This window comes from Lutra lutra, chromosome 5 (genome assembly GCF_902655055.1).
Source record: "Lutra lutra chromosome 5, mLutLut1.2, whole genome shotgun sequence".
Classification (NCBI taxonomy): Eukaryota; Metazoa; Chordata; class Mammalia; order Carnivora; family Mustelidae; genus Lutra; species Lutra lutra.
In genome coordinates this window covers 95,727,722-95,750,746 of record NC_062282.1, presented here as the reverse complement: position 1 = coordinate 95,750,746, position 23,025 = coordinate 95,727,722, and the positions used below count along the sequence as shown (strand labels likewise).

Genomic DNA, 23,025 nt, shown 5'->3' with positions numbered 1-23,025 from the left:
GAGCAGGGGAAGTGGGACAGGGAGAGAATCTTCAAGCAGACCCCCCACTGAGTGTGGAGCCTGCCCTGGGGCTCAATCCCACATGAGATCATGACCTGAGCTCAAACCAAGAGTTGGACGTTTAACCAACTGAGCCATCCAGGTGCCCCACAATCTAACTACTTTAGAGATTTGTTTCATTACTCTCTGACTCCTTCAACAGAGTGAGGGGACAAACCCATGTGAGCAGGGATAGTTTCTTCTTGCTTTTTTATTAAGTTTTAAATTTTAATTCCAGTATAATTAACATACAGTGTTATGCATTAGTTTCAGGTGTATAATATAGTGATTCAACATTTTAATATATTACTCAGTGCTCATCAGGATAAGTCCACTGTTAATCCCCTTCACCTATTTCACCTGTTTGTTCCCCACCTCCCCTCTGGTAACCATCGTTTGTTATTTCAAGTTAAGGGTCCATTTTTTAGACTGGCTCTTTTTTCCCCCCATGGTTCCTTTGTTTCTTAAATTCCACATATGAGTGAAATCATATGGTATTTGTCTTTCTCTGACTCATTTCACTTAGCATTATACTCTCTAGCTCCAAGGGATAGGTTCTTTCTCATCCACAGCTGTATTCTCAGTTTAGCTCAGTATATAGCTCAGATATAATATAAATATATTTTTCAAATATTTTATTTGTTTATTTAGAGGGAGAGATAATATAAGCATGGAGAGGGGCAGAGGAAGAAGGAGAGAGAGAATTCTGAGCAGACTCTGCCTTCAGAGGGGAGTTCTATGCGGGGCTCAATTCTACAACCTTGAGATCATGACCTGAGCTGAAACTAAGAGTCGAACACCAACTGAGCTACCAAGGTGCCCCTATAAGACTGTTTAATGAGTTAAGTCAAGTAAAATATATCTGTATGTGTATAAATACTGCTCAAATCCAATATGAAATAAAAAATAACCCAATAGGAAAAAAGACAAAAGACATAGGCATAAAATACAAATGGCAAATAAACATGAAAATACACTCAAACTCATCAGTAAACATGGCAATGTGCACAAAATCCAAGAGACACCATTTTACAACCACTTGATTGGCAAAAGAATGACAATGTCCAGAGTTGCTGAGGATGGAGTATCAGTGGTTACTCATGAACACTATACAGAGAGAGGAAATAACTTACTATTACCACTCTGGAAAAAAATTGGTATCATTTGATAAAGCAGAGAATGTATAAAACCTAGCAATTTTCCTCTTAGGCCTATACCCTTGCACATATGTATCAGGAGAAAATATAAGAATATTCATAACAATATTGTTTATAATAGCAAATAACTGGGAACAACCTAAACACTCATCCACAAGAAAACAGATGATAAATTTTGTAATGGTCACCCTGTGAAAGGACTTACAGCAACAAAAATGAACCACCGCCATGTAAAACTAGTTTCATCATGTGAAACCAAATCATAGTTGTTAAGGAAAACATATACTTTTGTTAATGACATTATAAACAAAACAAACAGGACAACAGACATAAATACAGAACAGTGGTTATCTCCGGAATAAGGAGAAGAGATACAGTCAGAGATGGGCACATTAAAGACTTCAAAGGTACTAGAAATACCCTTTTAGATATACAGACACTCTTTTTTCATTTTTTTAAAATTATAGATATCTAACTTTCATGTATAGTATTTTATAATAACTTTTAAGACAAATGACAAGTATTAGCCACGTTGGGAAAGGTAGGGAAAGAGAAGAATGTTTCAAATAAGGGATTACCATGTGTTAATTTAAGATGAAGAGATAAAAGACAGGAACTCTCTGGCTGAAACATTGAGTTTACTGAAAGAGAGGAAAAGCTGGGACAACTAAATAGTGCTCAGACAGTACAGGGACTTATAAACCAATCACAGCGTTTTGATTATCCTAAGGTTAATGGTGAACTGAAGATTTTTATTTTATTTTTCAAAGATTTATTTGAGAGAGAGAGAGATAGGGGAGGGGTAGAGGGAGAGAGAGAGACAGAATCTTAAGCAGGACTCCCCGCTGAGCATAGAAGCTGATGCAGGGCTTGATCTCACCACCCTGAGGTCACGACCTGAGCAGAAACCAAGAGTCTGACACTTAATGACTGAACCACCCAGGACCCCTTGAACTAAAGAATTTTAAACTGGAGTGTGACAGGACACATTTGGATTGCATAAAGGTCTCTGTTCTTATAAAGAAAGTATATTAGTAGGAAGTAAAAACTGAGGCTGTGATTCATGATGAGGATTTGGATTATAGTGGTGGTATTGCAAATAGAGAAAAGAGAAAGCCTTTAAACCTGGTAATTGATGGGAAAAATAGGGACAGAGAAAAAGGCTGGGGACAGCATCTAAGACTTTTGACGTCAGTAAATGGTAACATTCATTGAGACAGAGAACAATGGCAAAAGAACTGATCTATAAGATTTGTAAATCTGGTTTAGGATAAAGTGAGATTAAGATTAAATAATAACATAACAGGTGCTCAATAAATATTCCTAAAATGAAGAAGGGGACTGAATATAAAGCTTCTAAAAGGAACTGCATAACTGGCATTTGGAATCTAATATCATTCATCTATTTCTCTTTCAAATAAATAATTTGTCTTTATGTTGTAGCCTGGCATAGAAGAATTCCTCTGAGAACTGAAATCTGGGAGCTGTATATATGTATAAACTGTATATGTATAAACTGTAGTGTTAGAATGATAAGATCTAACAATGTGGCCCCTATTATATGAATGTTATGCATTGTAGAAAGCAGGCTATACCAGAAAGCTGTGATTTTTTCAGTCATTGTAACTATTGTTAACATGTGGGGCAGGAAAACCCAAAAGACTCCACCAAGAAACTGCTAGAACTGATAAATGAAATCAGCAAAGTCAAAGGATACAAAATCAACATAAAGAAATCTATTAAAAAAAAAGAAATCTGTTATATTTCTTTTTTTTTAAAGATTTTACTTATTTATTTTACAAATAAAGATCACAAGTAGGCAGAGAGGCAGGCAGAGAGGGAGGAAGAAGCAGGTTCCCCACTGAACAGAGAGCCTGATGCAGGGCTCGATCCCAGGACCCTGGGATCATGACCTGAGCCAAAGGCAGAGGTTTAACCCACTGAGCCACCCAGGTGCACCTCCTCTTGGGTCTTGACCACAAATAAGATTAGATATCAAATTCCAGTTATGTGTGGCTGGGAAACAAGAGGGTATCTTTTTGGATGCCAAGCAGGAGATACAGATAATCTCAGAGTAAGTGGAATGGGACAGGATCTTCCAAAGTACACTGTGGTAAATCAGAAACCCCTGTTTTGTAAGCTGGTGTTTTCCATACTTCCTGTAGTTTACACTGATTTCCTTTTTGTTTCACTTAATAATTGGGAACGTCACTTCATGATAGGTAAAGGCTTCAAATATGCAAAATGAAATATAAAAGTACAAGAAGAGGGGCACGTGGTGGCTCAGTGGGTTAAGCCTCTGCCTTTGGCTCAGGTCACGATCTCAGGGTCCTGGGATTGAGCCCTGCATCAGGCTCTCTGCTCAGTGGGGAGCCTGCATCCCCACCCCACCGCCTGCCTCTGCCTACTTGTGATCCCTCTGTTTCGGTCAAATAAATAAATAAAAATTTTTTTAAAAAGTACAAGAAGAAAAGGCAGGTGATTTAAAAAATTATAGTCTTGGAGTAGGAACTCACTTTCTAGGCATGCAATCAAAGCCAAAAGTCATAAAGGAAAAGACTGATATACTTGATTACATAACAACTTTAAACTTTTATAGGGCAAAAATGCAGTAACAATCCATCCCAAAATTCAAAGGCAAAAAGACCTGCAATATTTATGAAGGGCTATTACAAATTAATAATCTGAGGGGTGCCTGGGTGACTCGATTGATTGTCTGCCTTTACCTCAGGTCATGATCCCAGGGTCCTTGAGATCTAGTCACACCTCAGGCTCCCTGCTCTGCAGAGTTTGCTTTTCCCTTCCCTTCTCCCATCTGTTGTGCTCTCCCTTGCTCTACTTATCTTAAATAAATACAATCTTAAAAAAAAAAAAAAAATGATCTGAACTTGAGAATTTGAAAACCTCCTAAATACAACTAGGTAGTTCAGTAACATGAAAATAATAGCTAATATTTATTGAGCTTTTATGTGCCTATGTGGTAGACTACTAAAATGACCTCTGTCTTACCCCTACATGTATCTACGACTTCTTACAAGTTGAATTTGCTGCTCCTCCCATTAAGATGCAACATCAATCTACCCACTTCTTAAACCTGGACTGGCCTTGGGAGTTGCTTTGGCCAGTAGAATGTGGCAGAGTTGATGGTGCTCAGTTCAAGCCTAAGCTTCAGGAGGGCTATATACACTTCACCTGGAACAAGGACCATGAGAACAGGTCTGAGTTAGTCTCCTGGAGAATGCAAGAGAATGTAAAAGAGAGCGAAGTGGCCCCAGTTTTTGCCATCCTAGATTTCCAAATATACAAGGCAGCTAAGCAAAGATCAGCAGAACTGCCTACACATCCCACGGCTGATTGTAGGTGCAGAATGAGCCCAGTCACGACCAGAAAAACTGTCCAACAAACAACATTTGGGATGTCTGGGTGGTTCAGTTGGGTAAGGGTCTGCCTTTGGCTCAGGTCATGATCCCAGGGTCCTGGGATGGAGTCCCACATCAGGCTCCCTGCTTAGCAGGGAGCCTGCTTCTCCCTCTGCCTGCTGCTCCCCCTGAAGGTGTGCTCTCTCTCTCTTAAATAAATAAATAAATAATCTTTAAAAAATAAAACCATAACATTTGTCAGAAAACATAAACATCGGTCATTATACTCTGCAGAGATTCTGTTACGTAGCATTATTGTGGCAATAGTAATGGACATAGTCAGGCAATGTTCAAAGTACTCAATATTTACTCCCCACCATAAAAAGATAATGGGAGGTAATAGCAAATATATATTGGTCTTTGTTCCTGGTTCCTGGCACTGAGCCTCTAAAACCCTTGTTATTTCCTAAATGATCAGAGCACGGGATCATCTTTTGCCGTAATATTAGGTTTCTGACCCTGGTTCCCATCATGGGGCTCCTGAAAGCCTTTCAGTTTCCTGGGTGCTAAGAGTGTCTTTTGCTCTGGTGAAGTGACACTGTGTAGGCTCCCTGAATGAGACCTGGTTACAGGAAAGACCGAGCTATGATTAAAAGTCTGGAATTTTCAGCCCTGACCCTCCCCGCCATTCTCTTGAGAAGAGAGAAGGGCTGAAAATGGAGTTAATGATAGAACATGCCTACCTCATAAAACCTCCATAAAAATCCCTACAGTATGGGCTTTGAAGAGCTTTCAGTTCGGTTCATATCCATGTACCAGGAGGGTGATATACCCAACTTCACAGGGACAGAAGCTACAGTGCTCAGGACCCTCCCAGACCTCCCTGCATGGGTCTCTTCTTCTGGCTGTTCACCTATATCCTTATAATATCCTTTAATAAACTGGTAAACACGTTTCCTGAGTTCTGGGAACCTCTCTAGCAAATTAATTGAACCAAGGAGGGGGTCATAGGAAGCTCAGATTTATAGTCAATTGGTCAGAAGCACAGGAAACAACATGGACTTGTAACTGGCATGTGGAGTGTGTGGGGGTCAATATTCTGCGACCAGCCCTTAACCTGTGGGATCTGACCATATCTCCAGGTAGGCAGCCTCAGAATTGAGGTAAAATGTAGGACACCCAGCTGGTGACTCAGAGAATGGCTTGCTGTGCGGAAAACCTCCACATACATTTGGTGCTTGTTTGGTGTCAAAGTGAAGACTTCTGTGTGAGTAGTAAAGGGACTCCCAGAAGGAAACTGTTTTTCTAATACAGATGAGTAGTTTTCCCTCACTTGTCTCATATCCTACTCAGCTGTCTGAAACATATTCTAGTCACAATGGCCTCTTCAATTTCTCAAACACATCAGGCACAGTATCAGCTTCCCATTGAGCCCTCTCCTGTCAATTCCATAATTTCATTTTCACCAATACCCTCTTTTCTGCTTTTCTTTTTGCCCCCGGCACATGTCCCCATTTGACATACTCTACATTTTCCTTAGTTGTCTTTTCCACTAGAACATAAGCTCCATGAACACAAAGATTTTTGGCTGCTTTGTTCATTGCCATTATCATAAAACTAGAGTAATGTTTGGCACATAACAGCCACTCAAAAATATTTGGTGAGTGAAAAAATCAGCCAACTAATTTCAATTTACTGATGAAGAAACAGACACAGAGAAATTAAGTAACTCTGCCTGAGATCACAGTGCTAGCCAGTGGCAGCCACAGGTCCAGATTACTACAGCCTAGTCTAGTCTAGTCTAGAGTGTATACTTACTACCCGCCTTTCTAATGCAGAACTTGGCATATACATATGTACGGTGCTTCTCCCTATAGAAGCTCCCTGCTTTGTCTTAACCAAAGAAGTGATAATATTTAAATCTGAGTAAGTACCATGATGTTTCTGTCCAAAACCAGGGATAAAGAACAATAACAAAAATCTTCCTTTACAACTTTAAAAACTCATTTTTACAAACAATCTCAGTCCGGCCTTTGTTATTTAAAACTTCAAACCTTTCCTTCAATGGTATTTTTTTTCTAGCAACATTGTCCTAAAATTCAGGGATTTCAATCTACTAGATTTGGTGGGGGGGAACAGCTGAAATTTTATTTAATTCCAGTTAAGATACATAAATATTGTTAAATTTATGAATAACTATAGTTTAACTTGTCTGACTTTCTAAGACTTCCCATATGAATAAATTCCCACATCAGAAACAAATAAGTTTTTTGGTCTTTAGGTAATAAATCCTGAATTTTCATTAAATAATTAAGCTCAGCAAATAAACTCTCAAAAACATGGAAGTAAATGCAAATTATAATAAGAAAACTTTCCACTTGGGGGCACCTGGGTGGCTCAGTGGGTTGAGCCGCTGCCTTCGGCTCAGGTCATGATCTCGGAGTCCTGGGATCGAGTCCCACATCGGGCTCTCTGCTCAGCAGGGAGCCTGCTTCCTCCTATCTCTCTGCCTGCCTCTCTGCCTGCTTGTGATATCTCTCTCTCAAATAAATAAATAAAATCTTTAAAAAAAAAAAAAGAAAAAGAAAACTTTCCACTTAACAAATTGATACAGTTAAAAAATATTAAGATGTCCAGAGTTGGTAAGGTAATGGTGTAGGAAACTAGCATTTATATATTCCACTGATAAGAATGTAATTTCAGTGGAAGGTTTCAGAGAAAACTAGGGTAGTAAGTGTCAAAGGCCTGGAAAATATACATTCCCTTTGATGTACCAATTCCATTGGTAAGAACTTAAACTAATGAAATAATTAAAGGATTTGGCAAAAGACTTAAGAGCAAGAATGTTTATCTAAACACTATTACTCATAGCAGGAAGTGGAAATAGTTGTTATGTCCAAAAGTAGGGATTAATTATCATACATTTTCAAATGGACTACATTGTAACTGTTTATATTATGGAAGGATTTTACAGTACATAAAACTTATAAAAATATGGTATAATCCCATATTTGTAAAAAAAAAAGTATCTATATGTAGAAAAGATTTTGGGAGCTGTTAACAGTTGGTTCTCCTCGATGGGTGGATTGTGTTTCTTTTGTTTGTAAGTATTTTCTAAGTTTCCTACAATGAACATGCATTGCTGTCATAATTTTTAAAACCAGGTTTTGGAGGCGCCTGGGTGGCTTAGTGGGTTAAGCCTCTGCCTTCGGCTCAGGTCGTGGTCTCAGGGTCCTAGGATTGAGTCCCGCATCCGGCTCTCTGCTGTGCAGGAAGACTGCTTCCCCTCCCATCCCCCGGCCGACCTCTCTGCCTACTTGTGATCTCTGTCAAATAAATAAATAAAATCTTCAAAAAAAAACCAACACAGGTTTTTTTTTTTTTTAACTGAATGAGGAAACTAGGATAAACCTATATCCATCTCTCTGTCTATATATATAGATATATATAAATAATTTGGACTAAATACTGCTGAGTCATCTTTCTCTCTCTCTTTTTTTTTTTTGACAATGCCATCCATCCCTCACTCTACAGTATATATCAGGTTTTGCTTGGCTCATATTCGTGCAATCTGGCTGAGAAAGGAGGGGAAATTCACCTGGTTTAATGCTATGGCAACAAAAGTTGAAAGAAAACTCAAGTATCATTTAGTCCAGTTCTTTTCATTTTACAAAATAAGGAACTTGAGAGAGATCCAAGATATTGAGTGATTTACTTAAGGTCACAAGATTATCTGTACAGCAACTACAACCAGTTTTTAGATTCTCTGCCCCTTATTCCCTAGAAATTGGCCTAGAATCCCATCAATCACCTTAACTGTCAAATTGGCTTTGGAAAGGGGATATAGCAGCTCTGCCAACAGAAAAACACAAAAGAAATCATTAAGTCAGTAAATAAAAACCTAGTTACTCTTAAAACGCTAAAATGAACTCCCAAGTGTAGGAAGAAACAGAAAAAAATATATCAAGAGAACACCCAAAGCCTTCCATGTTGTCTAGTACTGAATATTTTTGGGAGGACACAGTTCGAAACAAAGATTCTGTGTTTAAGGCACTCGCAAGTGCTGTAAGTTAATGACTACTACTGTTATATATGTTGATTAATATTATGCTGTTAAGTAATAAAATAATTGATATAGAACAAATAGAGGCAAGATGGTGGAGGAGTAGCAGATTGAGATGACATCAGGTCACAGGAATTCAGCTAGTTATCAAACCATTCTGAACACCTACAAACCCAACAGGAGATTGAAGAGAAGAAGAGCAGCAATTTTAGAAACAGAAAATTGACCACTTTCTGAAAGGTAGAACATGTGGAGAAGTGAATCTGAAGCAATAGGAAGATAGACCATGGGGTGAGGGGCCAGCTCCCAGCGAGCAGTGGAGCAGTGGAGCACAAAATTCGAACTTTTAGAAGTCTTCTCCACTGAGGGACATCGTTCCAGAGGCTAAGTGGGGGATGGAACCCTCATAGGGACAGTTTGGTCTCGGTTCTCGCAGGGTCACAGAAGCATCAGGGGTGTCTGAGTGTAGCAGAGCCCCCAGGTATTGGAGCGGGGAAGCCAGCTACAGAGACGGAGCCAGGGAGTGAGCTCTCAGCTCGGGGTACCTTAAACTGCTCTGTGGCCCAGTCAGGACACTGCTCTTTGAGCAGGGACCCCCCAAGTGGCAGATCCAGGAAGACCCACCTTCCTCCGCTGAAGAGCAGAGCGGCAGGAATCTGCTGGGTTTGGAGACTCCAAACGGGACTGTGTTCCAGAAACAGAAATGTTGGTCAGAGGCTGAGTGAGCTTGGAGCATGGTCGGAGTCCAGGGAGATGGGAGTGATTGACTGCTTTTCTCTGAGGGCGCACTGAGGAGTGGGGCCCTAAGCTCTTGGCTCCTCCAGGCTGGAGACTGGGAGGCCGCCATTTTCGGGACTCCATTCTCGTCCTCCACAGCTCTACCAAAAGCATTCAGGGAACAAAAGCTCCCAAGAGCAAATCAGAGCAGATTACTTAGCTCCGCCCCTGGCAAGGGCAGCACAATTCAGCCTCAGGCAAAGACATTTGAGAATCACAGCAACAGGTCCCACCCCCAGAAGATCAGCAGGAACATCCAGCCAAGACCAAGCTCACTGATCAAGGAGAACAGCAGAATTCCAGAGGAGGGGAAAACAAAGCATGGAATTCATGGCTTTCTCCCATGATTCTTTAGTCTTGCAAGGTTAATTAAATTCTTTTAATTTTATTTTTTTCTTATTATAATTTTTTAACTTTTCCTCTTTCCTCTTTTAATTTTTTTAACTAGTTTATCTTAACAATACCTTTCTAAAACAATCTTTTTAACCTTCATTATTATAGTAACATTTTATTCTTCATTGTATCTAACTTTATTTTTTGATACATATAGGTTTTTTTCTTCTACAAAATTTTGGGATACAATTTCTTCTAATAGATCAAAATATGCCCTAAATCTAGCACAGGGCTTTGTGCTAGTCTCCGGACTGAGAAAATTCTCTCTTCTTTTTCTTTCTTTTTCCAACCAATTTATTGTATCAATTCCTTTTTTAGAATTTTTTTTTAAATTTTCATCTTTACAGTCATATTCCATCCCTTCATCATGTTTACCCTTATTTTTGGGTATATATATATATAAGTTTTTCTTTCCTTAAAATTTTGGGAGGCAGTTTCTTCTAACAGACCAAAATACACCCAAAATCAAGTGGATGGCTCTGTTCTACTCACCAGCCTAATACATACATACATATATATATATATATATATATATATATTTTTTTTTTTTTTTTTTTAATTTAAAAACAATTTTTTAAAAATCTCTTTTTAGGGGCGCCTGGGTGGCTCAGTGGGTTAAGCCGCTGCCTTCAGCTCAGGTCATGGTCTCGGAGTCCTGGGATCGAGCCCCCATCGGGCTCTCTGCTCAGCGGGGAGCCTGCTTCCTCCTCTCTCTCTGCCTGCCTCTCTGCCTGCTTGTGATCTCTCTGTCAAATAAATAAATAAAATATTTTTAAAAAATAAATAAAATAAAATCTCTTTTTACCCCCTTTCTCCCCCCCCGCCAATTTCGGGTCTCTTCCGATTTGGTTAGCATACATTTTTCTGGAATCCTTGCCACCCTTTTAGTATTTTATTCTCACATTCGTATATTCTTATCTGGATAAAATGACAAGGTGGAAAAACTCACCACAAAAAAAAGAACAAGAAGCAGTACCAAAGTCTAGAGACCTAATCAATATGGACATTGGTAATATGTCAGATCTAGAGTTCAGAATCACGATTCTTAAGGTGCTAGCTGGGCTGAAAAACGGCATGGAAGATATTAGAGAAACCCTGTCTGGAGAAATAAAAGCCCTCTCTGGAGAAATAAAAGAACTAAAATCTAACCAAGCTGAAATCAAAAAAGCTATTAATGAGGTGCAATAAAAAATGGAGGCTCTTACTGCTAGGATAAATGAAGCAGAAGAGAGAATTAGTGATACAGAAGACCAAATGATGGAGAATAAAGAAGGTGAGCAAAAGAGAGACAAACAACTACTGGACCACAAGGGGAGAATCTGAGAGATAAGTGATATCATAAGATGAAACAATATGAGAATAATTGGGATTCCTGAAGACGAAGAAAGAGAAAGGGAGGCAGAAGGTATACTGGAGCAAATTATTCTAGAGAATTTCCTTAATATGGCAAAGGGAACAACATCAAAATCCAGGAGGCACAGAGAACCCTCATCAAAAGCAATAAAAATCCATACCCTGTCAAATAATAGTAAAACTTACAAGTCTCAGTGACAAAGACAAAACCCTTAAAGCAGCTCGGGAAAAGAAGTCTGTAACATACAATGATAAAAATATTAGATTGGCAGCAGACTTGTCCACAGAGACCTGGCAGGCCAGAAAGAACTGGCATGATATATTCAGAGCACTAAACGAGAAAAACATGCAGCCAAGAATACTATATCCACCCAGGCCATCATTGAAAATAGAAGGAGAGATAAAAAGCTTCCAGGAAAAACAAAACTAAAAGAATTTGTAAACACCAAACCACTCCTACAGGAAATATTGAAAGGGGTCCTCTAAGCAAAGAGAGAGCCCAAAAGTAGTAGACCAGGAAGGAACAGAGACAATATACAGTAACAGTCACCTTACAGGCAATACAATAGCACTAAATTCATATCTTTCAATAGATACCCTGAATGTAAATGGGCTAAATGCCCCAATCAAAAGACAAAGGGAATCAGAATGGATAAAAAAGCAAAACCCATCAATATGCTGTCTGCAAGAAACTCATTTTAGACCCGAAGACACCTCCAGATTTAAAGTGAGGGGGTGGAAGACAATTTACCATGCTAATGGAATACAAAAGAAAGCTGGGGTGGCAATCCTTATATCAGATAAATTAGACTTAAAGCCAAAGAGTACAATAACAGATGAGGAAGGACACTATATCATACTCAAAGGGTATTTCCAACAAAAAGATCTAACAATTGTAAATATCTATGCCCCTAACATGGGAGTAGCCAACTATATAAACCAATTAATAACAAAAAAAAAAGAAACACATCAACAATAATACAATAATAGTAGGGGATTTTAACACCCCCCTCACTGATATGGATAGATCATCCAAGCAAAAGATCCACAAGGAAATAAAGGCCTTAAATGACACACTGGACCAGATGGACATCACAGATATATTTAGAACATTACATCCCCAAAATACAAAATACATATTCTTCTCTAATGCACATGGAACATTCTCCAGAATAGATCACATCCTGGGTCACAAATCAGGTCTCACCTAGTACCAAAAGACTGGGATCATTCCGTGCATATTTTGATACCACAATGCTCTGAAGCTAGAACTCAATCACAAGTAGGATGCTAAAGAGCATCCTACTAAAGAATGAATGGGTCAACCAGGAAATTAAAGAAGAATTGAAAAAATTCACAGAAACAAATGACAGCAAAAACACAACTGTTCATAATCTGTGGGACACAGCAAAGTCAATCCTGAGAGGAAAACATAGTGATACAAGCCTTTCTCAAGAAACAAGAAAGGTCTCAAATACACAACCTGACCCTACACCTAAAGGAGCTGGAGAAAGAACAGCAAAAAAAGTCTGAATCCAGCAGAAGAGAAATAATAAAGATCTGAGCAGAAATCAATGAAATTGTATCCAAAAAAACCAGTAGAGCAAATCTACGAAACTAGAAGCTGGTTCTTTGAAAGAGTTAGTAAGATTGATAAACCCATGGCCAGACTTATCAAAAATAAAAGAGAATGGACCCAAATAAATAAAATCATGAATGAAAGAGGGGAGATCACAACCAACACCAAAGGAATAAAAACAAGCATAGGAACATATTATGATCAAGTATATGTAGCAAATTTGACATTCTGGAAGAAATGGATGCATTCCTAGAGACATATAAACTACCACAACTGAATCAGGAAGAAATAGAAAACCTGAACAGACCCATAACCGGAAAGGACATTGAAGCAGTCATCAAAAATCTCCCAATAAACAAGAGCCCAGGGCCAGATGGCTTCCCAGGGGAATTTTACCAAACATTTAGAGAAGAATAAATACCTATTCTCCTGAAACTGTTCCAAAAAATAGAAATGGAAGGAAAACTTCCAAACTCATTTTATGAGGCTAGCATTACCTTGATCCCCAAACCAGACAAAGATGCCATCAAAAAAGAGAATTACAGACCAATATCCTTGAGGAACACAGATAGGAAAAATTCTCACTAAAATACCAGCCAATAGAATCCAACAGTACATTAAAAGGATTATTCACCACGACCAAGTGGGATTTATTCCTGGGATGCAAGGTTGGTGCAACATTCACAAATCAACCAATGTGATATAATACATTAATAAGAGAAAGAACAAGAACCATATGATACTCTCAATAGATGCTGAAAAAGCATTTGACAAAGTACAGCATCCTTTCTTGATCAAAACTCTTCAAAGTGTAGGGATAGAGGGTACATACCTCAAAATCATCAAAGCCATCCATGAAAAACCCATAGCGAATATCATTCTCAATGGAGAAAAACGTAGAGCTTTTCTGTTTAGGTCAGAAATATGGCAGGGATGTCCATTACCACCACTGTTATTCAACATAGTACTAGAAGTCCTAGCCTCAGCAATCAGACAACAAAAAGAAATTAAAGGCAGCCAAATCAGCAAAGAAGAAGTCAAACTATCACTCTTTGCAGATGATATGATACTTTACGTGGAAAACCCAAAAGACTCCACTCCAAATCTGCTAGAATTTGTACAGGAATTCAGTAAAGTATCAGGATATAAAATCAATGCACAGAAATCAGTTGCATTTCTATACACCAACAAGAAGACAGAAAAAAGAGAAATTAAGGAGTCGATCCCATTTACAATTGCACCCAAAACCATAACATACCTAGGAATAAACCTAACCAAAGAGGCAAAGAATCTGTACTCAGAAAACTATAAAGTACTCATGAAAGAAATTGAGGAAGACACAAAGAAATGGAAAAATGTTCCATGCTCATGGATTGGAAGAACAAATACTGTGAAAATGTCTATGCTACCTGAAGCAATCTACATGTTTAATGCAATCCCTATCAAAATACCATCCTTTTTTTTTTTTTAAAGAAATGGAACAAATAATCCTAAAATTATTTGGAACCAGAAAAGACCTTGAATAGCCAGAGGAATGTTGAAAAAGAAAGCCAAAGTTGGTGGCATCACAATTCCAGACTTCAAGCTCTATTACAAAGCTATCATCATCAAGACAGTATGGTACTGGCCAAAAACAGACATATAGATTAGTGGAACAGAATAGACAGCCCAGAAATAGGCCCTCAACTCTATGGTCAACTAATCTTTGACAAAGCAGGAAAGAATGTCCAATGGAAAAAAGACAGTCTCTTCAACAAATGGTGCTGGGAAAATTTGGACAGCCACCTGCAGAAAAATGAAACTGGACCATTTCCTTACACCACACACAAATATAGACTCAAAATGGATGAAAGACCTCAATGTGAGAAAGGAATCCACCAAAATCCTTGAGATCACAGGCAGCAACCTCTCAACCTCAGCCGCAGCAACTTCTTCGTAGAAACATCGCTAACAGCAAGGGAAGCAAGAACAAAAATGAACTATTGGGACCTCATCAAGATCAAAAGCTTTTGCACAGCAAAGGACACAGTCAACAAAACCAAAAGACAACTGACAAAATGGGAGAAGATATTCACAAATGGTATATCAGATAAAGGGCTAATATCCAAAATCTAAAAGAACTTATCATACTCAAAACCAAACAACAAATAATCTAATCAAGAAATGGGCAGAGGGGCACCTGGGTGGCTCAGTGGGTTAAGCCGCTGCTTTCGACTCAGGTCATGATCTCGGGGTCCTGGGATCGAGTCCCGCATCGGGCTCTCTGCTCAGCGGGGAGCCTGCTTCCCTCTCTCTCTCTCTCTCTCTGCCTGCCTCTCCGTCTACTTGTGATCTCTCTCTGTCAAATAAATAAATAAAATCTTAAAAAAAAAAAAAAAAAAGAAATGGGCAGAGGACATGAACAGACATTTCTGCAAAGAAGACATCCAGATGGCCAGCAGACACATGAAAAAGTGCTCTACATCACTCGGGATCAGGGAAATACAAATCAAAACCACAATGAGATACCACCTCACACCAGTCAGAATGGCTAAAATTAACAAGTCAGGAAATGACAGATGCTGGTGAGGATGCAAAGAAAGGGGAACCCTCCTACACTGCTGGTAGGAATGCAGGCTGGTGCAGCCACTCTAGAAAACAGCATGGAGGTTCCTCAGAAACTTGAAAATAGGGCTACCCTATGACCCAGCAATCACACTACTGGGTATTTACCCTAAAGATACAAATGTAGTGATCCAAAGGGGCACATGCACCCAAATGTTTATAGCAGCAATGTCTATAATAGCCAAACTATGTAAAGAACCTAGACTCTCCATCAGCAGATGAATGGATAAAGAAGATGTGGTATGTATGTATGTATGTGTGTGTATGTATATGTATAATGGAATATTATGCAGCCATCAAAAGAAATCAAATCTTGCCATTTGCAATGACGTGGATGGAACTAGAGGGTATTATGCTGAGTGAAGTAAGTCAATCAGAGAAAGACAATTACCATATGATCTCTCTGATAGGAATTTGAGAGGCAAAGTGGGGGTTTGGGGGGTAGGGAAGGAAAAAAATGAAACAAGATGGGATTGGGAGACAAACCATAAGAGAATCTTAATCTCACTAAACAAACTGAGGGTTGCCGGATGTAGAGGGATACAGAGAGGGTGGTTGGGTTATGGACACTGGGGAGGGTATGTGCTATGGTGAGTGCTGTGATGTGTTTAAGTCTGACGATTCACAGACCTGTACCCCTGGGGCAAATAATGCTTTATATGTTAATAAAAAAAATTAAAAATAAAATTAAAAAATGGGGAGGATATGTGCTATAGTGAGTGCTGTGAAGTATGTAAGCCTGACGATTCAGACTGTACTCCTGGGGCTAATAATTCATTATATGTTAATGAAAAAAATAGTTGATATATTTGGTTGGCTACCAGCTTCTAATAAGATAATAATTTCATGGCTTACATTTATTTTCTTCCATGCATATACAAAGAATCTGAGTAACACATATCAGTGGTTCTCACAGTGTGTTCTGCAGTCCTTGCAGGTGGGAATATGGGGAGGGGTCCTTGAGAGCATTTCAAGTTCTACATCATGATAATGTTATGATATTATTTACTTTTTTCACTTGGTCGACATTTGTACTGATGGTAAGAAGCAATGGTAGATGTAATTGTTGGCTCCTTTGAAGATGTCAAGGCAGTGGCACCAATCTAAGCAGTCATCATATTCTTCTACTGCCACTGACTCATGCTAAAAATGTCAATTTCACTTTCATTAAATAGTAAAATAATTTTATTAAATCTCAATCACTGAATGATATGTGTGGCAAAGTATGTATAAAGCACTTCTGCTGTATACTTGAGCACAAGGGCCGTCCAGAAGATTTGGTTGCTCAAACCAAAAGCACTGTGCAAGTGATTAAATTGTGAGCTGAAATAGTTGCTTTTCCAATGGAACATTATTTGTACTTGAAAAGACGAGTGACAGACAAAAACTATGATTGATCAGACTGAAGTATCCAGCAGAAGTGCTCGCAAAATTATAACAAAGTCAGACTGTCACTTCGAGGAACTGATAGTATTTGTTACCAATGATAAAATTTCAGCTTTCAAATGAAAATTACCATTTTGAAAACTGTATCTGCCACTGTGAGCTGGCCAGCTTCCTAATACTTCAAGCCATTTATGGTGGGGTAGATGATATAAAGGAATGCGATATGATATTGTATAATGTAATGTGTCAACATCAGGAAGATCTGCATAACACAGTGTACTGCTATTTTCCAAGTAACCATATTAGAAAAATCATATTAGAAAATCATGTATGTGTAAAAGATCCATTTAAAATCCATTTAAAAGATCCATTTATTTTTTATTTATTTAATTATTTATTTTAAAGATTTTATTTATTTATTTGTCAGAGAGAGAGAGAGCGCGAGAGTGAACACAGGCAGATAGAGTGGCAGGCAGAGGCAGAGGGAGAAGCGGGCTCCCTGCTCAGCAAGGAGCCCGATGTGGGACTCGATCCCAGGACTCTGGGATCATGACCTGAGTCGAAGGCAGCCGCTTAACCAACTGAGCCACCCAGGCGTCCCTAAAAGATCCATTTAAAACCCAAGACAGACACATGGATTTTAATGTAACAGAATACGAAAAGTACATTGATCATTTCATATTCTGCAATGCAACTCATCTTTAAACAACAACTTGTCAAACTTTGGTATGATATAAATATCAGGGCATATCAATGATCACTTTTTTTAAAATCCATGATCACTTTAAAAAAACTGTTAAATACTCCCATTTCTCCAACTACATATAAGTGAGAGGTGGGATTTTCTTTATCTCCTTCAACCAAAACAAAAAAGTAATCAAATGCAGAAGGAGATGTAAGAATCCAGCTATTTTCTGTTAAGTTACACATTTGTTTTGCACAAGTGTGAAACAATACCACTCCTAGGATAGTTTTTGTAAAAAACAAAAACAGAAATCAAATGTTGAAGATGATATAGAGAAGATGGGACTCTTGTTCACCGCTGACATGAATGTAAAATGGTACAAGTGCTATGGGAAACATAGTGGTTTCTCAAAAAATTTAACACAGAATTACCATACGGATCCACTAATTCTAAGTATACCCGCCAAAGAACTGAAAGGAGAGATTCAAAAACAGATTTGTGCACATCTGTGATCATAGCAGTATTATTTAAAACAGCCAAAAGATGGAAACAACCCAAATGACCATGGATAGGTGAATAAACAAACAAAATGTGGTATATTGATAACAATGGAATATTATTCAGCCTTAAAAAGGAAGAAAATTCTGACCTAAGTTACAACAGGGATGAACCTTACAAACATGCTAACTCGGGGCGCCTGGGTGGCTCAGTGGGTTAGGCCGCTGCCTTCGGCTCAGGTCATGATCCCAGGTCCTGGGTTCGAGCCCCACATCGGGCTTTCTGCTCAGCAGGGAGCCTGCTTCCTCCTCTCTCTGCCTGCCTCTCTGCTTACTTGTGATTTCTCTCTGTCAAAAAAACAAAAAAAAAAAACAAAAAAAACATGCTAACTCAAATAAGCCAGTCACAAAAAAATAAATATTGCATGATTCCACTTGTATGAGGTACCTAATACAGTCCAAATCATAAAGACAGAAAGAGTAGTGATCACTAGGGATGGGAAAGAACGTAAGGAGGAGTTACGGTTGGGGATAATGAGTAAGAACTGGAGATGGTTAATGGTAATGGTTGTACAACTATATGAATGTTCTTAATGTCACTGAATTGTGCACTTAAAAATAATTAAAATGGCAAATTTTATGTTACGTATATTTTACAACCATAAAAAAACCCCACAAAAACTGAAGGAAAAAAAAGAAACCAAACCGCAATTCCACTTTCTTACTGATTTTTTTTGGAGGAGTTTTGGAAAAGTTACTTTTCATTAAAAATGTTATTTGTGCCGGTAATGAGTTTATTACATTTTTTTTTACATAAACTAATACTTTAAAAATCCCTCAATTTTCATTTTTAATATGGTAAATATGGAGACTTATAACCAACATAAACAGAAGCTCTTAGGTCCTCAGTAATTTTTGCAAGGTAAAGGGGTCCTGAGACTAAAAAGTCTGAGAAGTGCTGTCTTGTACAAAATTTATTCTCTTCTCACACCTGCATTATGTGAGTATCTTCATTTGTCCCAACAAACAGATGCATTTGAAGCTGTATCACTTGCAGTCTGCAGACTAAAAGGACAGTGTGAAATATGGTAAAAATCATCACATTAACTCTTTATATACTGTCCCTTGGATGCACCATAATTACAGGGACTGAGCAACACAAAGCTCCACACAGATAAGTGGTCATATACAATAGAAAACTGTCAAAAAGCTCAAATGTTGAACATTTTCCAAAGTAGTTCTATAAGTATCTAGCAAGAAACACATATTTCCTTTTTTTTCTGTTGGATCGTCATTAGGATTTACAGTTCCAGGCTGGATTTGGGGATGGGGGTGGTAGAGGCATTGTTTCCGAAAACCACTCCATCTAGTGCATCCGTGCAAAGAATTTAATTCTCTCACCATCTTGCTACTGGTCTGTGGCAGAGGGGTGTGGCTTGGGAGCTAGGAAGCAATCCAAAACAGCAGCTGAGGCTGCCCCAAACCGTGTCCTAGCAAAAATTTCCTCCATTTTGGGCCAAGTCAATTTGCCCCAGCAAGAGGCCTAATGTTTTATGGGGAAGAGGTAAATAAAAAGGAAATTAGAGAGCATGGACGGAGATAAGCAGCAAAACCATAACGGTTTCACGTGCGTGTTTGTTAAACGATTTGTATGCTAATGATATGCGCGAGGGGCAAATTAGAATCGCTATTCCTGAGTCTACAGCTGCCGGCACTTTTAATAAGAGGTCTGCAGTTCTGGATGCGGGACAGAAGTCAAATGCTTTTCTTATCCGAACCATCTTTCTGCATTCATTTTGGGCCAGGCCTGCGACCAGTCTCGCGGACTGCAGCTGAGACACTCCCAAACAAAGGGAATGAATGTCCTCCCGAGGGAGCGGAGGAAGGAAAGGTGGCCCCCAGTGCCCGCGCCAGGTGTCCCTCAGGGTAGAGCATGCGGGACACGGGGATGAAAGTCTCAGGGGCGTCGGAGGGGTGTGCTCGGGAAAGGCTGACCACGGGCACCCGGCACAGACCGGACCACGCCCGGCCCACAGTCAAGGTTAACCCGCGCACGGGAGGTACCTGTGGAGGCCTCGCACAGCTGAAAGGCACTGGGCGATCATGGGACGGCCGAGAGGCGGCTGCGGGCGCGTTGTCCTCCGGTTTCGGGTGGGGGAGCCGAGAGTCGGCCTACACGAGGAGGCAACAGCTGCAGCGGCGACCGGCCCCGTCCGCGCCCTCCCACGTGCGGCAGCCCCACGCCGGCGCCCAGTTCGGCCCCGCCCCCCCGACTTGCGCCCCGCCCCGCGCGCCTTGCGCCACCTGGGGGGCGGTTCTGGCGAGACCCAGTGGCCGGGAGCCCAGCGCGCAGCCGGGTGGGCTGAGGGGCGGCGGCGGCTTGGGAGCCGGGGAAGTTTGGGCGACCGTGGGCAGTGCTGCCATCCGGAGCCAGGTTGAAGCCGGAGGACCAGGGGGCGGGCGTACCGGCTTACGGACGCCCCCAGGCCCGCTGCCACTGTGTCGCGTCCTCTCGCCTGGTAAGGGGCTTCTGTCTGGGATGGGTGCGTCTCCCACCGCCCCAGCTGGGGCCTGCACCGCGCACCCGCAGCAAACCCCGTCTGGGCCAAAGCGAGGCCCGGGTACTGAAGGGAGGGAGAAGGAGGTCGATGTCCTCTGGGGAGAAGAAGGGGGAGAAGCCTGGAGGAGGTTGAATATCTTCGTTTCCTCTCTTTCTTAATTTTCTTTTTCTTTTTCTTTCTTTCTTTCTTTCTTTCTTTTTTTTTTTTTTTTTTCCCCACCTTCTGCCCTGGATCCTATTTAGCACTTGCAACCCCATGGCCTAAAGACTGGGCTTGCCTTTAAAATAAGCCCAGAAATAATAAACATCCTGGCGGCGGGTACCACACCCTGGCTTTGGATTAGAGAACCTGGGGAACAGATGGATGATGCGATTTAGTGGAAATAAGCCATTAAGGCCGGCTGGCCCTGCGCCACTGTTTGGATGCGATAGTATTCCATGTGAATGAACATGACCGGGAGCTTCCAGCTTGTCCACGAGAGCAGAGCTACCGCAGATAGCGTTGGTCGGTGTGTAGTATCCATCGACTTAGGCAATGATTTTCCGACATGTCTTGTTTAAAAAAGAAATACCATTTTTATTAAGAATGACATTCAGTGGTTGAACGCCCTTTCATTAATGTATTTCCTCCTCAAATAACAGTCTAAGCCTACAAAAGTTGATGCAGGGTAAATTATACATACATTTTTTAAAAATCGAATGAAATAGAGGAGGATGGTCATTTTAGACGAGCTTCTGAGTCAGCACTATGAAATCTCCCTGAAGTTAGTACTGAGGCCTTTTGGGGATTTCTATATCTGTATCTATTCTCCTGTCCTGATCTGTATCTGTACTATACATGCTGTTAAGATACAGTGAGATATTCAGTGAGTGTCTGAGCTTGTGTTCTACATGTTTTGAGGACGATTTTACTTTTGCAGGTTTTAACATAATTTAATATTACTGGGTATAAGTGAAAATATGTAATACCTTACCATAACAATACTTTGTGTTCTCCTGAGTCTTTAAAAACAAGAATGAAGGTAATAAAAGTTTTGTTTTTGCTTTTTACTTTCTGTGTAATTTATAACCTTGTTATTTATAACCTTCCTGACCAATTCTTTAACATAACTTAGATCACTGTTTTCCTTTTTCTTATCAAGGAAAAGTGTTTAAGCTTTTAAAATGTCATCTATCAAGCACTTAGTTTATGCTGTTATTCGTTTCTTACGGGAACAAAGTCAGATGGATGCTTATACTTCAGATGAACAAGAAAGTTTGGAAGGTAGGCACCTGCTCTTCATGTTAATTTGTGTTATGATTGTAAACAAAGACTAAAATAACTGTAAGCCTGACTTTATGATCTATTATAACAAAATTAAAATATTTTATCGATCTTTCAAGAAGAGAGATTGTGTTTCCATTATCTGAGGCTTGTTTTAATTAACAGCACAATATGAGGACAATTGTTCATTTATTAAACAACTGTTATGTGTCAGAACTATGTTGTTCATACTGTAGGGAATTTTTTCTCTACGGTAACTGTTAAGTTAGTATTATCCTCACTTAACAGAAAATGAAATGAAACCAGATAGATTAAGTGACATAACAGTGAAATGTGGCCAAGTTGAGATTTAAATCCTGGTTTTTACTCTGAAGATCTTGTCTCTTCCTAATAGGAAAGCATCTCATTTAGAATCAATACCAGAAAATACCTTAGTCGTCATAAAAGCAATATATTCAAGTGTAATAATTGCATCACAATTAAGCTCTGACAACTTTCTATTTGGGGATTTGAAAATGAGAGGATTTCACTGTTGTTTGTGTGAGCTTTAAATAATAGACTTGGTAATCTGTGAAGTTGAACAGGACTTGGATGATAGCATCACATGTTTCCCTGAACACCATCTTTTCTGCTTCACATTTATGCATTATAAAATTTAAATTCAGTATAACCCTAAAAAAAGGTAGAATTCTGCAGATAGGGTTGTGGAGGTTCAGTCAGTATAGCTTCCTTGTGGCCTAAAGACTTAATTATTGCAATGAGACAGTACGTTTGGGAGAATTTAATAAATATCATACAATTTGATTTTGCCATCTTGAAATTATTTCTCCTATAAAGGGGATACCTCTATTAATTTCAGTAAGCACTTCCATTGTGAAGTGCTTTTGGTAAGCACTTCCATTGCTTTTAAGAGGTGGGGATGAAAATTGGGCATTTGCTCTAAATCTGCTTGCAATCGGGTAAGACACTGTCTTTCCAGGTGGCAGTGAGAGGAGCAGGTGACACACAGTTGGAGAACATTGCAGTTGGTTCATTTCATATTAAGATCTTTTTGTCCTCCTTAGTGGTTAAACTATGTGAAGGTAAAGGTGACTGGTTATCTAAAGAAAACATTGGTTATGGTTGTCCAGTAGCAAACAGATAAATACAATCATTTAATAGAAGATTTTTTTTCTAATCAAAGGCCGTATAATACATATTTCTAAGGACCAGAAAGAAAATTGAGGGTTTTTTTTTTTAAATCAAGATGTTATGTCCTATTTTTAGGATGGCCTTCAGCCAAAAATATGTGCCTTCAGCTGTTTGTTAT

At 39.5% G+C, this 23,025-nt stretch overlaps 2 protein-coding genes across 5 annotated transcripts in view; one reads left to right on the top strand and one right to left on the bottom strand.

Moving 5' to 3' along the window:
* Positions 1–20,143, bottom strand: part of NLN (neurolysin) — a 93,584-nt gene extending 73,441 nt beyond the window's left edge. Inside the window, exon 1 of the mRNA XM_047730590.1 lies at positions 19,957–20,143. Within this exon, the coding sequence (XP_047586546.1) occupies positions 19,957–19,997 (41 nt within the window). The 5' untranslated portion in view covers positions 19,998–20,143. The remainder of the gene's footprint in view (positions 1–19,956) is intronic.
* Positions 20,144–20,216: 73 nt separating this feature from the next.
* The window catches only part of SGTB (small glutamine rich tetratricopeptide repeat co-chaperone beta), a 42,961-nt gene continuing 40,152 nt past the window's right edge, over positions 20,217–23,025 (top strand). The window contains exons 1-2 of one of the 4 annotated variants that reach the window (XM_047730604.1): positions 20,217–20,411; positions 21,595–21,716. In XM_047730604.1, coding sequence (XP_047586560.1) covers positions 21,642–21,716 — 75 coding nt within the window. In that variant the 5' untranslated portion in view covers positions 20,217–20,411; positions 21,595–21,641. The remainder of the gene's footprint in view (positions 20,412–21,594; positions 21,717–23,025) is intronic. The other 3 variants (XM_047730601.1, XM_047730600.1, XM_047730602.1) reach the window with 3 other exon arrangements.